Raw genomic sequence first — 15,018 nt, forward strand, 5'->3', positions numbered from 1 at the left:
TCCTCTCTTTCTCTTTCTTTCTCTCTCTCTCTCGTTCTCTTTCTTTTTCTATCTCTCTCCTTCTCTCTTTCTCTCTCTCCCTCACTCTCTCCCTCTCTCTTTCTCTTTCTCTTTCTTTCTTTCTTTCTCCTTTCTTTCACTCTCCTCTTTCTTTTTCTCTCTCTACCTTGCTCTTTCTCTTTTTCTTTCTTTTTCTTTCTCTGTCCTTCTCTTTCTTTCTCTCTCTCCTCTCCCTCTTTCTCTCTCTTTCTCTTCCTTGCTCTTTCTCTCTCTTTTTCTTTTTCTCTGTCCTTCTCTCTTTCTTTCTCTCTCTTTCTCTTTTTCTCTCTCCTTCTCTCTTTCTTTCTCTCTCCTCCCTTGCTCTTTTTCTTTCTCTCTCTCCCTCCCTCTCTCTTCCTTGCTCTTTCTCTCTCTTTCTTTTTCTCTTTCTCTGTCCTTCTCTCTTTCTTTCTCCCTCTCTCTCCTCTCCCTCTTTCTCTCTCTCTCTGTCTCTCTCTCTCTCTCCCATCCGAAGCACGGCCGAAAAACATTTGGAAGGAGAGCCCCCCCCAACGAAAGCAACCCACCCTATCTAATTTCTGCCCTGAACATGCAAAGCTCTCCTTCTTGTCAATCTAATAGGTGCTTGGGGAGTGAGGATCTGTCCAAAGGAAGAGGGGACTAAATTTAAAAGAGCCCGGCCATCTGCTGCTCCCTCAACTATTAAAAAAACGTCTGCAATGCAATTCTCTCTCTCTCTCTCTCTCTCTCTCTCTCTTTCTTTTTTTTCTTCTTCTTCCTTCTTCCTCAAAACAAGCTCCAAATTGGGAACGAAACTGTTGGGAGAGCAGAGGGATCTTCCAATCCTGGCAAGTTTTCTTCTCTGCAAAGATGCACGGCCAAAATCCTCTAGGCATTCCCCCCCCCAGCTGCCTGCATGAGCACGAGCACGCGCACACACACACACACACACACACACACACGTGTGCCTCAATGCCCAGGCCGATGTCAGGGCCGAGCCAGGAATCTGTCAGTTCCTATTCCATACGGGCTGCGGAGTCCTATTAAAACCGCCTTTCCGGGAAAAACGAGGTCCACTGTTTCCAAAGTCTGGGGGGGGGGGCGGGAAAAAAAGCTGCTTCTTCAGCCTTTGAGTTGGACCCTTCCACTGGCTGGGACTCTCAAGGAGGCCAACAAAAGAATTCTGTGGATGGTTTTGGCTGAAATCCACGTCAACCGTTCAGAAGGTCGCAGGTCAGCCTCACCCCCACTGATTCTTAGCCAGCGCAAGAAGCCCTGATTCAGAAGTGGTTTTTTTTTCCCCTCCTCTAATCCCTCCAGATATTCCTGATCCTTCCCCGTGTTTCTGCTTAATAATGATGATAATAATAATAATTATTATTATTATATTTTTGAACAAAAAATGGGACGGTGCTTCTCCTAGGAGGGAAGAAGACCGTCTCTTTCCCGTCTCTCTCTGCTCCGTTTTCAGGGAATACTCCTCCCTAACATCAGAGGAGAAAAGGCAAGGAAGGAGAAGAGGAACTGTGCAAAGAGCTGACCAAAGAGAGAAGCAACCTGGAACTAAGGAGAAACTTCCTGACAGTGAGGAACAATTAACCAGTGGAACAGCTTGCCCCCAGAAGTCGAGGGGTATCATAGAGAAGAGGGGTTCCAGAGCACCTGAAGGCAGGACAAGAAGCAACAGATGAAAAATAAACAAGGAGAGAAGCGACTTAGAACGAAGGAGAAATTTCCTGACAGTTTGAACAATTAACCAGTGGAACAACCTGCCTCCAGAAGCGGTGAATGCTCCAACACTGGAAGTTTTTAAGAAGAGACTGGACAGCCATTGGTCTGAAATGGTATAGGGTTCATGCTTAAGCAGGGGGCTGGACTGGAAGACCTCAGAGGTCCCTTCCCGCTCTGTTCTGTTTGAAATTGAAACGGGGCCCGATTCAGACGTGGGGCCCGATTCTCCTGCTTGAGCAGGAAGCTGGACTAGAAGACCTCCAAGGTCCCTTCCATCATCATCATCATCTTCTTCTTCTTCTTCTTCTTCTTCTTCTTCTTCTTCTTATTATTATTATTATTATTATTATTAATGAACCTCAGCCAAATGAATGTTCAAATTGACTGGCACTAATGGTTGCCACGGGTTGCTGCCAGCATCCTAGGTATCAACCAGGGTGATATTATTATTATTATTATTGTTGTTGTTGTTGTTGTTGTTGTTGTTGTTGATAATAATAAGGAAAATGTGATAACAACTTGACATGGGCATGGCTTAAGATGGGAACCATCAAGAAAGAAACAGAAGACTTAATACTGGCTGCTCAAGAACAAGCACTACAAACTAATGCCATGAAAGCAAAGATACAAAAATCTACTGACAATCCAAATTGCCCACTTTGCAACAACAGAGCTGAAACTGTTACACATTTAATATGTGAGTGCAGCAAAATCGCGCAAACTGATTACAAAGCTAGACATGACCGAGTTGCTAAACTAATCCACTGGGCGTTGTGTAAAAAATACGACTTGCCTGTGTCCGAACAGTCGTGGGAACATAGGGTGGAAAAAGTTGTCAAGAATGAGAGGGTGAAGATCTTGTGGGACTTCCGAATACAGACAGATCGCCATTTGGAACACAACACGCCAGATATCGCAGTCATAGAGAACCGAAGCGTACAGCTGATTGATATCGCTGTACCAGGAGATGCCAGAGTCGAAGAAAAAGAACTGGGGAAAAATATGAAATACCGCGACCTGGCCATCAAAACTGCGTGATTATGGATGACACGCGTAACAGTGATACCCATTGTCATTGGGGCACTGGGAACGATGTCCAAAAACTTTACAAAACACATCAAGAAATTGCAACTTCCTGCAATAACTCCAAGCAAAGCTACAAAAAACTGCGCTACTCGGAACGTCTTACATTTTAAGGAGATACCTGGTTGATACCTAGGATGCTGGCAGCAACCCGTGTCAACCATTAGGGCCAGTCAATCTGAGTGTTCAGTTGACTGAGTTTCATATTTTATGAATAAAAGTTTAATAATAATAATAATAATAATAATAATAATAATAATAATAATAATAATAATAATAATAGCAGCAGCTAGCTTGAGGCATTTAAGATGTCTCCTCCTTAACTTTGGGTGATCTCCAAAAGCTAAGCAGGGCCAGCCCTGGTTATGGTTTGCATGAGAGACAAGCCAAACACCCCAGGGTTGGGAAACTGGAAAAAGTCCCTGGAAAAGGCGTGGACAAGCCACGTCCCTGAAAATGGCTTCAGTGCCACCAAGAAACTGCCACTCCTATTTGGGAAAAAGTGCAAGGAAGAACAACTAACCTGATTAAAGGCCTGGAGAAGAGCGAAGAACGGCTGCAGGAATTGGGAATGGCCAATTCCAAAGAAAAGAAGGATCAGGGGGGACATGATAGCAGTGTTCCAGTATTTGAGGGGCTGCCACAAAGAAGAGGAGGGGGTCAATTTATTTTCCAAAGCACCAAAAGACGGAATGGAAAATAATCGATGGAAAATAATCCAGGAGAGAAGCAACCTGGAATTAAGGAGAAACTTCCTGACAGTGAGGACAATTAACCAGTGGAACAGCTTGCCACCAGAAGATGTGGGTGCTCCATCACTGGAGGGTTTTTAACAAGAGACCGGACAGCCGCTTGTCTGATATGGTATGGGATCTCCTGCTTGAGCGGGGGGGGGGGGGGGGGGCTGGACTAGAAGACCTCCAAAGTCCCTTCCAGCTTTTTTCTGATTGATTAGATACGTAGATGGCAGGAGTTTGACTCAAAACTCTACCCGTGAATCATCATCATAACCATGAGCCAAGCATCCGGTGTGTTAGATAAGGGCAGCTTTATTGACCCACTGCTGGACAGAGATAGGCATGGGCCCCCAAGTTCAATGGCCCATGTTCCTTAGCCATGGAATTCAGGGTAAATAAAGAACTGTTGCAACCGGGAATAAATGAGCTAAGTGCTGATAAGGCTTCCCCCTTGAGAAGCCACAGCTGTAGACGCATTCAAATCCCGGTATTCCGATTGTGGTTGTTAAGTCCGGGACTAGCTGCATCCTTATAAGTTATCCTGTATCAAAATGCTCAGGATAAGTCATTGTTGTTGTTGTTGTTTAAAAAAGTGTTTTATTGATTTTTTAACATAACCACCTTAATATTTGGTAAACAGCGTGTTGTCTGGGTTTCTATTTAAAAAAAAACCAATCAATAACAATTAAGTTTCTATAATTCTATAGTCCACATAATAGCTTTGCTTGATTTTCTCTTCGTCCAACAATATTCTCTTTTGCCAACCTCGAATTAATACAATTCTTATTATTTGGATAAGTGACAATCAAAATACAGACGTTTTTCTTGCGTTTCTGCAACTCATAACCACATCGATATAAAGCTTCTTTTCCTAAATGATCGCCTTGGTTGCCTCGTTACAGATCCTGTTCACACAATTCTTCTTTAAATTTGCTTTCCCCGCAATTGTTGTGATTCAGCGTCAGCCTGTGATACCGGCAGCTGAGTCTGATGATTCTGAAGAGGAGGAGGAGGAGGGGTTTGGAGAGCCTTTGGTGTCAGAGGGAGGCTCTGATGCACTGCCGGACTCTCAGCCTGGCCCCTCCCGTCATGTTCCTCATCAGACTCAGCCGCACAAAGTATTGGACGTAGATGATTCACAGCTGGATCTATTCAGGGACGCTAGGAGCAGGAGGCAATCCAGCAGAGTAGAACAGAGAAAGGCAATGAGGCAACTCGATGAGAGGAGGAGAAGGCAATGAGAAGCCATGCCTTGGGACAGCTGATAAAAGGGGAAGGTGTGGGAGGTGCTGGTTGCTGAAGGCAACCGTTTGAAGATCTTCTACTAGAGTCCTGGTCTGTTATTCCTGTTTAACTCTTGTTTGAACTTTTTGGTTTAACTCTTGATTTCTTTGTAAATAAATTTGGTTGGGTTTTTCCAGCTTGTTGACTATAAAAGGGGGTTGTCCCTGACATTCAAACAGGGCCGGTTGTAGGCTGGAACAGAACAGCAATATTCAAAACCTTCTTACTGGTTAGGGTTTGCTCCGAATTAATTACACTTAAAAGCATTGTGGTCTTTTTCCTCATACAGGCCCTCCCAACACTTTCTCACAGCTTTAAAAAAAAAGCCAGGATAAGTCATTGTTTAAGGATAAGTCATGGTTTTTGATGGCCAGAGAGGAAAACCTCATATTCAGCCACGAGTTTGCAGAGAGCCAGCAGCTTCTGTGTTTCCAAAGCAAATTTGCCCGTGGGTCGTTTCTTTAAATTAACAGTTTTAAGGAACACGGTATTAGAAAGAGAGATTTCGTGGTGCGACTTTGCAAACCCTGAAGAAAAGTGTGAACGCGAAGTGCCCAGCGAGCAGGGGAATGTCCTTCCCAAGCTGATTAAGACACCCACCCATTAGTCATCTAGGCACAAAATAAAACTAGCCACACAGAAAGAGTTTCGGGACTCATTAGAAACAGACCTTGAGGGAACGAGAGACTTTGGTTTGAAGGAAGGCAAAGATCGGCGTTACAAAATCGCGCTCGCAAACTGGGCCCTGGAATATGGCATCCAGTTTTGGTCGCCACGATATTAAAAAAAAAAGGACGCCGAGACTCTGGAAAGAGTGCAGAGAAGAGCAGCAAAGAGGATTAGGTGGCTGGAGATCCACCACAGAAGATCACCAAAGAAGAGGGAGCCAAGCTATTCTCCAAAGCACCTGAAAGCAGGACAAGAAGCAACGGATGGAAACTAGTCAAGGAGAGAAGCAACCTAGAACTAAGGAGAAACTTCCTGACAGTTAGAACAATTAAGCAGTGGAACAACCTGCCTCCAGAAGTGGTGAATGCTCCAACACTGGAAGTTTTTAAAAAGAGACTGGACAGCCATCTGTCTGAAATGGTATAGGGTTTCCTGCCTTAGCAGGGGGTTGGACTAGATGACCTCCAAGGTCCCTTCCAACTACTTCTTCTTCTTCTTCTTCTTCTTCTTCTTCTTCTTCTTCTTCTTCTTCTTCTTCTTCTTCTTCTTCTTCTTCTTCATTATTATTATTATTATTATTATTATTATTATTATTATTATTATTATTATTATTATTATGTGCATTTACGCTGCTCTTCTCTGCACTCTTTCCAGAGTCTCAAACATTATTTAAAAAAAAGATGATTAAATGCCTGGAGACTAAAATATATGAAGAACGGTTGCAGGATTTGGGTACGGCCAGTTTAGAGAAAAGAAGAACTGGCAGGGTGGAGGGGGGGGGAGGGGGGACAGGATAAACAGCATTTCAGTATTTGAGGGGCTGCCACAAAGAAGAGGAGGGGGGGGTCAACTTATTCTCCAAAGCGCCAAAAGCAAGGCAAGAAACAACGGATGGAAACTGATCAAAGAGAGAAGCAACCTGGAATTAAGGAGAAACTTCCTAACAGTGAGAACAATTAATAGCTAGTCTTCAGAACTTGTGAATGCTCCCAACACTGGAGCTCTTTGAGAGAAGACTAGATAACCGTCTAGCTGAAATGGTATAGGATCTCCTGCCTGAGCAGGGGGTTGGACTAGAAGACCTCCAAGGTCCCTTCCAACTCTGCTATTCTGTTAGAAACGCAATGATGAAAGCCAGGGAGATAAGTTCTGTGGGAAAGGTTGTGGCACGACACCCAAGTCTCCAGGAGTGCAGTGACTTCCAAAGGAAGAGGGGGACCAGGGCCTCTCTCGACAGATGGGGGGGGACCGTGGAGGGCCTCTAGTCCAACCCCCTGGCCAAGGTAGAAGATCACGGTGCCCTCCTTTCTTGAAGACCTCCAAACGGTGGAGGGACCTCCAGGTTCACGCGCCATCATTGGAGGTCTTCAAGAAAGGATTGGGCAGCCATTTGACCGGAATGCCACAAGATCTTCTACCTTGGCCAGAGGAGGGGGGTGGATTTGAAGGCCTCCACCATCCCTTCCAGCCCTAGGATTCTAGATCGCAAAGCCGAACGTCCACAAGGCTTCCTACAGGAAGAAAGAAGAGCAACCTCTGGCTTACCTTAAGATGCAGAAGCAGGTCTTGGCCCCCGAGGACAAACGGCAGAAGCCGAACCTCTGTTTGCTGTCGATGTCCGTGAGGACAAAGGTGAAGTTCTGCCCCACCTGCCCCACTGTCAGGCTGGAAATGGAAAGAAGAAAGGGGTCCGTTAATAGGCCCTCGCCTTCAACCTTGCCAAATCTCTCACTTAGGGGTGTCCAGCCTTGGCAACTGGTGGACTTCAACTCCCAGAATTCCATTCCATTCCATTCCATTCTTGTCCTCTCCTCCCCTCACCTCCCATTGCCTTCTCTCTCCTTCCCTTCTTCTCCTTTCCTCTCCTCCCCTCCCCTTCCATTCTATTCTCCTCCCCTCCCCTCCCCTCTCCTTCCCTTCCCTTCCCTTCCATTCCGGGAGTTAAAGTCCGCAAGTCTTAGCTAAACCGCAGGCCTCCTCCGTTCTTACAACCGCTCCTTTAGCCACTGGGAGGGGGGGGGAACCCGACTCACAACCATCATCCCAGCATCCCCATGGCCCTGGGATCAAAATCCGGTAACCGGCATGCATTTACAACCATTGCAGCGTCCCGCAGCGATTGGCTTAGTAACCGTGAGACAAAAAAAAGACCGTAAAACTGGGCACGCCTCATTTAGTAACCGCCCTTCATTAGGAATGGAAATTCTGCTTCCCGGTGGCGGCCGTAAGCCGAGGACCACCTGTATGTATTCCTTTTGGATCAATTGCCTCCCTTCCAACGGCGCAAAATAATATTGTCGAATCACGCTGGTTTTTCTCCTCTTTCATGGAGGAGGAGGAGGAGACAAAAAATTCCTCTGGTGTGCAAAACAAAAAAACAAAAACCAGGGCAGAGTAAAAAGGAGAGAAAGCTACGAACTGGATAAAAGCAGCGTGCCTACCTAACGGCCCTGTAATTAGTAAAGGATACAACTCCGAGCAGCTTGAGCCCTCTTTCCTAAATAACAGTTTGTTTTATACCATAGGAGGAACCGATTACTTGTAGCCGGAATTTCCCGAGTGGCGTGCAGAGGGGGAAACGCATAATGTGTATTTTAATGTCTTTGTGGCTCTGCCAGGTCTTTCCATGAATGCCGCCCCCTCCCAACACACACACACACACACACACACACACACAAGGGAAAATTACAGCCCTGAGTTACCCCACCAGGGGAGACCCCCCCCCACTTTTGCATCCTATAGAAGAGCAAAGGGGGATTCCAAAGACAATGCACCCAAGAGGAGCGTTGCTGGAGAAAGAATGAACGCCAACTACACAAAGCCTCCGTGTAGGGTTCTTCCCTACAATACACAACCCCTGCTGGCTTGTCATCCTGGTCACAACCCTTTGAATATAGACGCAACGGAGTGGAGCAAACCCTTCCACCTCAAGCTTTGAGATGCTTCCCAGCAGCCACCGTGAGCTTCTTCTAGGAAAAGCCGTCTTTCTCAAGTTCTTCAGATGTTCTTCTCCCACGCTGAAGGTGCCAAGGCTTAGCCCGGACACAGGAGACTCCACTCTTCTGGCCCAATTTCAGAAGCGTCTCCCATCCCTGGCATCTTGAGCATGCCGCTTCTTCAAGGTCTGGTGGGCTCCAGAGGCCGTCAACTCCCCGCTCGGGGCAACCCGAGAAGCTAAAGGACTTCCGTTTCCAAGATGGAGTTGGTGGAGGAGGCTCCAAGGCACCTTAAGCCGTATTCCAAATATGGACCTCTGGTGAGAAGCCACTCAGTCTCACCACCGCTTTCAAGAAAGGGTTCTTGGAGACCCGATGGACATCTGGGTCACCTGATTTGTAGAATTAAAAGGTAAAGGTAAAGGTTCCCCCGCACATGCGTGCTAGTCGTTTCCAACTCTAGGGGCCGGTGCTCATCTCCGTTTCAAAGCCGAAGAGCCAGCGCTTGTCCTAGGACGTCTCCGTGGTTGTGTGGCTGGCATGACTAGACACCAAAGGCGCACGGAACGCTGTTACCTTCCCACCGTAGTGGTCCCTATTTTTCTATTTGCATTTTTACGTGCTTTCGAATTGCTAGGTTGGCAGAAGCTGGGACGCGTAACAGGCGCTCGCTCTGCTACACGGCACTCGGGATTCGACCCGCCAAACTGCCGACCTTCTAATCGACAAGCTCGGCATCCTAACCCACTGAGCCACCACGTCCCTTGCAGAATTACCCCACCACAAAAAAAAAACCCCCACAAAAACCTGCAGTTTTAAAAACGACATGATGTTAACAGCAGAATGCAAATAACTTTCGAAGACAACTTCATGGGAAATCATGGTGGATCTGACAGAAGCTGACCTGGCTGTTTGCTGATTCACGGTACGATTAAAACATTTGTTTATTCGTTTATACTATAATTTTTTTAAAAAAAATGCTAAAAGGAGATAGTTGAAAAAATAGGGGAGGAAAAGAGAAGGCCTTGACGTCCGACTGGTGCAGAATAAGAGAATGACATCAAACCTCAACTTTTTTTTTTTTTTACTTTTACATAGAGCCTTGGTGGAGCAGTGGGCTAATGCCTCCTTAAGTAACACCAGCTGCCTGCAATTAGTGCAGGTTCGAGTCCCACCAGGCTCAAGGTTGACTCAGCCTTCCATCCTTCCCAGGTAGGTAAAATGAGGACCCAGATTGCTGGGGGCAATAAGCTGACTTTGTAATAATGCCGCTTGCCCCCCCCCCGAAAGCCCTAATAAGCAGGCATATACATAGAATGAAGGCTACTGCTAAGCTTGTAAGCCGCCCTGAGTCTTCGGAGAAGGGCGGGATATAAATGGAATTAAAAATTTTAAAAAATTAAAAAATAATGGTATAAAGGAGCTGTTTCTTTTAACAACAAACCTAGCTATAATCGGTAAAACTCCAAATCAAAGTTTCATATATATTTTTTTTCTTCCTTCCACCTCAAGCACAAAGCCCAGAAGTGGTTTTCGAGGAGCAAGAAAAGCGGTTGTGTTCTGTTCTTTAATCAAAAGGAGCCAGTTTAACCCTAATCCTGCTAATTGCATCGAGTTTTTGGCAGCCCTTCGTCCAACGGTGGGGATCAAAGGATTTGCGCATAAAGTAATAGATGAAAGCTTTTTTTAAAAAAAACAAAACAAAACACTCCACTAAAGATTCTTAGGGGGGGGGGAAGAAAAGGCGCTATTTTAAAACAGGTTGAGGAAGAAGCTTAAGGACGACACGCTCTTTATTTACTTATTTATTATTTATTTATCAATTTAATTTGTATACCGCCCTTCTCCCGAAGGACTCAGGGCGGTGAACAGGGCCATACATAATAAAAAAACAAGATACAAAAATTAAAAAGTAATTAAACAGCAATGCCCGTTAATAAATTAATACAGATTAAAAAGTTAAGATCAATTTATAAAACCCGACCCCGTCCCATCAGGGCACAATTTTATTTACGTCGTTTTTTTTTCTTTTTCTTTCAGATAATGTTCAGGAACTCGGCCTTTATTTATTTATTTATTATTTATTTATCAATTTAATTTGCATACCGCCCTTCTCCCGAAGGACTCAGGGCGGTGAACAGGGCCATACATAATAAAAAAAAACAAGATACAAAAATTAAAAAGTAATTAAACAGCAATGCCCGTTAATAAATTAATACAGATTAAAAAGTTAAGATCAATTTATAAAACCCGACCCCGTCCCATCAGGGCACAATTTTATTTACGTCGTTTTTTTTTCTTTTTCTTTCAGATAATGTTCAGGAACTCGGCCTTTATTTATTTATTTATTATTTATTTATCAATTTAATTTGCATACCGCCCTTCTCCCGAAGGACTCAGGGCGGTGAACAGGGCCATACATAATAAAAAAAAACAAGATACAAAAATTAAAAAGTAATTAAACAGCAATGCCCGTTAATAAATTAATACAGATTAAAAAGTTAAGATCAATTTATAAAACCCGACCCCGTCCCATCAGGGCACAATTTTATTTACGTCGTTTTTTTTCTTTTTCTTTCAGATAATGTTCAGGAACTCGGCCTTTATTTATTTATTTATTATTTATTTATCAATTTAATTTGCATACCGCCCTTCTCCCGAAGGACTCAGGGCGGTGAACAGGGCCATACATAATAAAAAAAAACAAGATACAAAAATTAAAAAGTAATTAAACAGCAATGCCCGTTAATAAATTAATACAGATTAAAAAGTTAAGATCAATTTATAAAACCCGACCCCGTCCCATCAGGGCACAATTTTATTTACGTCGTTTTTTTTCTTTTTCTTTCAGATAATGTTCAGGAACTCGGCCTTTATTTATTTATTTATTATTTATTTATCAATTTAATTTGCATACCGCCCTTCTCCCGAAGGACTCAGGGCGGTGAACAGGGCAATACATAATAAAAAAAACAAGATACAAAAATTAAAAAGTAATTAAACAGCAATGCCCGTTAATAAATTAATACAGATTAAAAAGTTAAGATCAATTTATAAAACCCGACCCCGTCCCATCAGGGCACAATTTTATTTACGGCGTGTTTTTTTTTCTTTTTCTTTTTCTTTCGGATAATGTTTAGGAACTCGGCCTTACCTGTCCACGTAGAACGGGAAGCAGAACCGGGCTACCGTGGGCAGAATTTCCTGCGGAGAGAAAGGAAGGAGGAGAGAGGGTGGGGGGGGGGAGGAAAGGAAGAGAAGGAGAGAGATAATTTAATCATCTAAAGGGACCAATAAATCTCACGTTAAGCACCGAAGCGCAATCTTGCAGCTTTGCCCCCGCAGAAACCAGAGACAGATGAAGAGAAATATGCTTTATCAATTACACACCAGAAGAGCCCGCCAGTCAATCATGGGAAAGAACAAACACGATCAAACTTCATTAAAAATGAAAAATTAATCAAGAGTCACACATGGGCAAGCAGCAAGCCCCCCCACCCTGCGGAGGCCCTGGGAAGGAGGGGGGGGGCGACGGGGCTGGCCTGGTGCTAACTGGCCTCCGGGGAGGCTCTGCGACCCCCGCCAGATGGAGAACAGCAAGGCCACCAGGACCGGCCAGCTGGATCTTTGGGCCGATCCTTCTCCCCCTCCCCCTGCCCTTCCTCCCTTTCCACTGTTCCTCCTCCTCCTCCTCCTCCTCCATCTCTATTCTCCTCCTCTTCCTCCCCCTCCCTCCTCCTCTTTCCACTATTCCTCCTCATCATTCCTCTTCCTCTTCCTCCCCCCTCCTCTTCCTCTTCCTCCTCCATCTCTATTCTCCTCTTCTTTCTCCTCCTGCCTCCTCTTCCTCCTCCTCCCTTTCCACTATTCCTCCTCCTCCTCCATCTCTATCTCCTCTTCCTCCTCTCACCCCTTCTTCCTGTTCCTCCTCCTCCATCTCTTACCTCCTCCTCCTCCTCCTCCTCCCTTTCCACTATTCCTCCTCCTCCCTTTCCACTATTCCTCCTCCTCCTCCATCTCTATCTCCTCTTCCTCCTCTCACCTCTTCTTCCTGTTCCTCCTCCTCCATCTCTTACCTCCTCCTCCTCCTCCCTTTCCACTATTCCTCCTCCTCCTCCTCCATCTCCATCTCTCTCCTCCTCCTCCTCCTCCTCTTCCTCCTCTCACCTCTTCTTCCTCCTCCTCCTCCTCCATCTCTTACCTCCTCCTCCTCCTCCTCCTCCCTTTCCACTATTCCTCCTCCTCCTCCTCCATCTCCATCTCTATCTCCTCCTCCTCCTCTTCCTCCTCTCACCTCTTCTTCCTGTTCCTCCTCCTCCATCTCTTATCTCCTCCTTCTCCTCCTCCCATTCCACTATTCCTCCTCCTCCTCCTCCTCCATCTCCATCTCTATCTCCTCCTCCTCCTCCTCTTCCTCCTCTCACCTCTTCTTCCTGTTCCTCCTCCTCCATCTCTTATCTCCTCCTCCTCTTCCTCCCTTTCCACTATTCCTCCTCCTCCATCTCTATCTCTTCCTCCTCCCTCCTCTTCCTCCTCTCCTTTTCTTCCTCCTCCTCCCTTTCCACTATTCCTCCTCCTCCTCATTCCTCTTCCTCCCCCCTCCTCTTCCTCCTCCATCTCTATTCTCCTCTTCTTTCTCCTCCTGCCTCCTCTTCCTCCTCCCCCTCCTCCTCCTCCTCTCTCTTCCTCTTCCTCCTCCTTCTCCCTTTCCACTATTCCTCCTCCTCCTCCTCCATCTCTTCCTCCTCTTCCTCCTCTCTCCTCCTCCTCCTTCCCCCCCTCGCATCCTAGGAACCAGGTTGGCTGAGAAGCGAAAAGGCTTCTCCAAGAGAGCAAAGCCTCCTGCAGGGGGACCAGGAGATGGCTGGAGAGCAGTTCTCAGATCCCGGTCCTCGCGCCACCAGGGCAGGGGGATGTCCACGGAAGGAGTTTTTCACCATGCCAAAAAAAAAGAAAAGAAGAAAAGGTGCCCAGAAAAGGTGCTATATACGAAATTGCCTTGTGGGGTTGAAGTCTACTTTAATCAGCAGACATGACTGATGTCTTCTTCAACACTTTCAAAAGACGTTCTTTCTTTTAACGGGTTTCAGGAGCTGAAGGTTTGGACAAAGTCTTCTCAAAAAGCACTTACCTCGTAGGAGGTTGAACCCTTGGAAGGAAAGGATGGCTGCGTGTAGAAACTTCTCTACGTATCTGCCTTCCTTTCTTCTTTCCCTGCTCTCATCTCTTTTTCCTCCCTCCCTCCCTCCGTTCCATCCATCCACTTTTTCCTCTCTCCCTCCCTCCCTCCGTTCCTTCCTTCCTTCCCTTCTTTTCCTCCCTCCCTTCTTCCTGGGAGGTCTTCGAGTCCAGGGTCCCTCAACCTTGGCAGCTTGGAGACTTGTGGACTTCAGCTGGCTGAGGAATTCTGGGAATTGGAAGTCCACAAGTCTTAAAGTTGCCAAGGTTGAGGGACCCCTGTTTTAGTCCAACCCCCTGCTCAAGCAGGAGACCCTAGACCAGGGGTAGGCCACCTTGGCTCTTTTATGACTCGTGGACTTCAACTCCCAGAATTCCTGAGCCAGCTGTGCTGAGGGGAAAGGGAGAGTTTCCAAGCTGAGCCATGCTGGCTCAGGAATTCTGGGAGTTGAAGTCCACAAGTCATAAAAGAGCCATCAGTTATTCATTATTGGTTAGTAATTTAGTTATGTTTAAGGGGAGTTAAAGCGCGATAGAATTTAATACGTTTTTTTAGTTAGGTAGCATATTTTAGCTTAAGTTTATTTATTTTATTTTATTTATTTTATTATATTTATATACCGCCCTTTCCCTGAGGACTCAGGGCGGTTTACAGGGAATTAAAAATCAAAACATACAAAAGTTAAAAACCAGTTTATAAAGTTAATACCCTGTATTCAACTCTGGGAAGTCGGGGGGGGGGAGGGTTAGGGAGGGCAAGGGGGAGGGGAGGGGGGAGTTTATGTTATTAAAAATGTATTTTAAAACTTTTCAATTAAAAATAAAATAAAAGAGCCAAGGTGGCCTACCCCTGAACTAGGCCTAGGCCCCTTCATGACTTGTGGACTTCAACTCCCAGAATTCCTGAGCCAGCCGTGCTGAGGGGAAAGGGAGAGGTTTCCAAGCTGAGCCATGCTGGCTGAGGAATTCTGGGAGTTGAAGTCCACGAGTCATGAAGGGGCCATAGTTCCCCCATGCTGGCTCAGGAATTCTGGGAGTTGGTCCACAAGTCATGAAGGGGCCATAGTTCCCCCATGCTGGCTCAGGAATTCTGGGAGTTGAAGTCCGCGAGTCATGAAGGGGCCATAGTTCCCCCATGCTGGCTCAGGAATTCTGGGAGTTGAAGTCCACGAGTCATGAAGGGGCCATAGTTCCCCCATGCTGGCTCAGGAATTCTGGGAGTTGAAGTCCTCGAGTCATGAAGGGGCCAAAGTTTCCTCCATGCTACTTCAGGAATTCTGGGAGTTGAAGTCCATGAGTCACGAAGGGGCCATAGTTCCCCCATGCTGGCTCAGGAATTCTGGGAGTTGAAGTCCACGAGTCATAAAAGAGCCAAGGTTGCCTATCCCTGGCCTAGACCA

General features: G+C 45.9%; 1 protein-coding gene across 1 annotated transcript in view; it reads right to left on the minus strand.

Annotated features, from left to right (window-relative positions):
- Positions 1-15,018, minus strand: part of DENND1A (DENN domain containing 1A) — a gene marked incomplete at its 5' end in the record, with an annotated part of 134,557 nt that overhangs the window by 118,208 nt on the left and 1,331 nt on the right. Inside the window, 2 exons of the mRNA XM_083374866.1 lie at positions 7,050-7,169; positions 11,595-11,644. Coding sequence (XP_083230992.1) covers positions 7,050-7,169; positions 11,595-11,644 — 170 coding nt within the window. The remainder of the gene's footprint in view (positions 1-7,049; positions 7,170-11,594; positions 11,645-15,018) is intronic.

The sequence above is a fragment of the Vipera ursinii genome (genome assembly GCF_947247035.1).
Source record: "Vipera ursinii genome assembly, chromosome: 16".
Taxonomy (NCBI): domain Eukaryota; kingdom Metazoa; phylum Chordata; class Lepidosauria; order Squamata; family Viperidae; genus Vipera; species Vipera ursinii.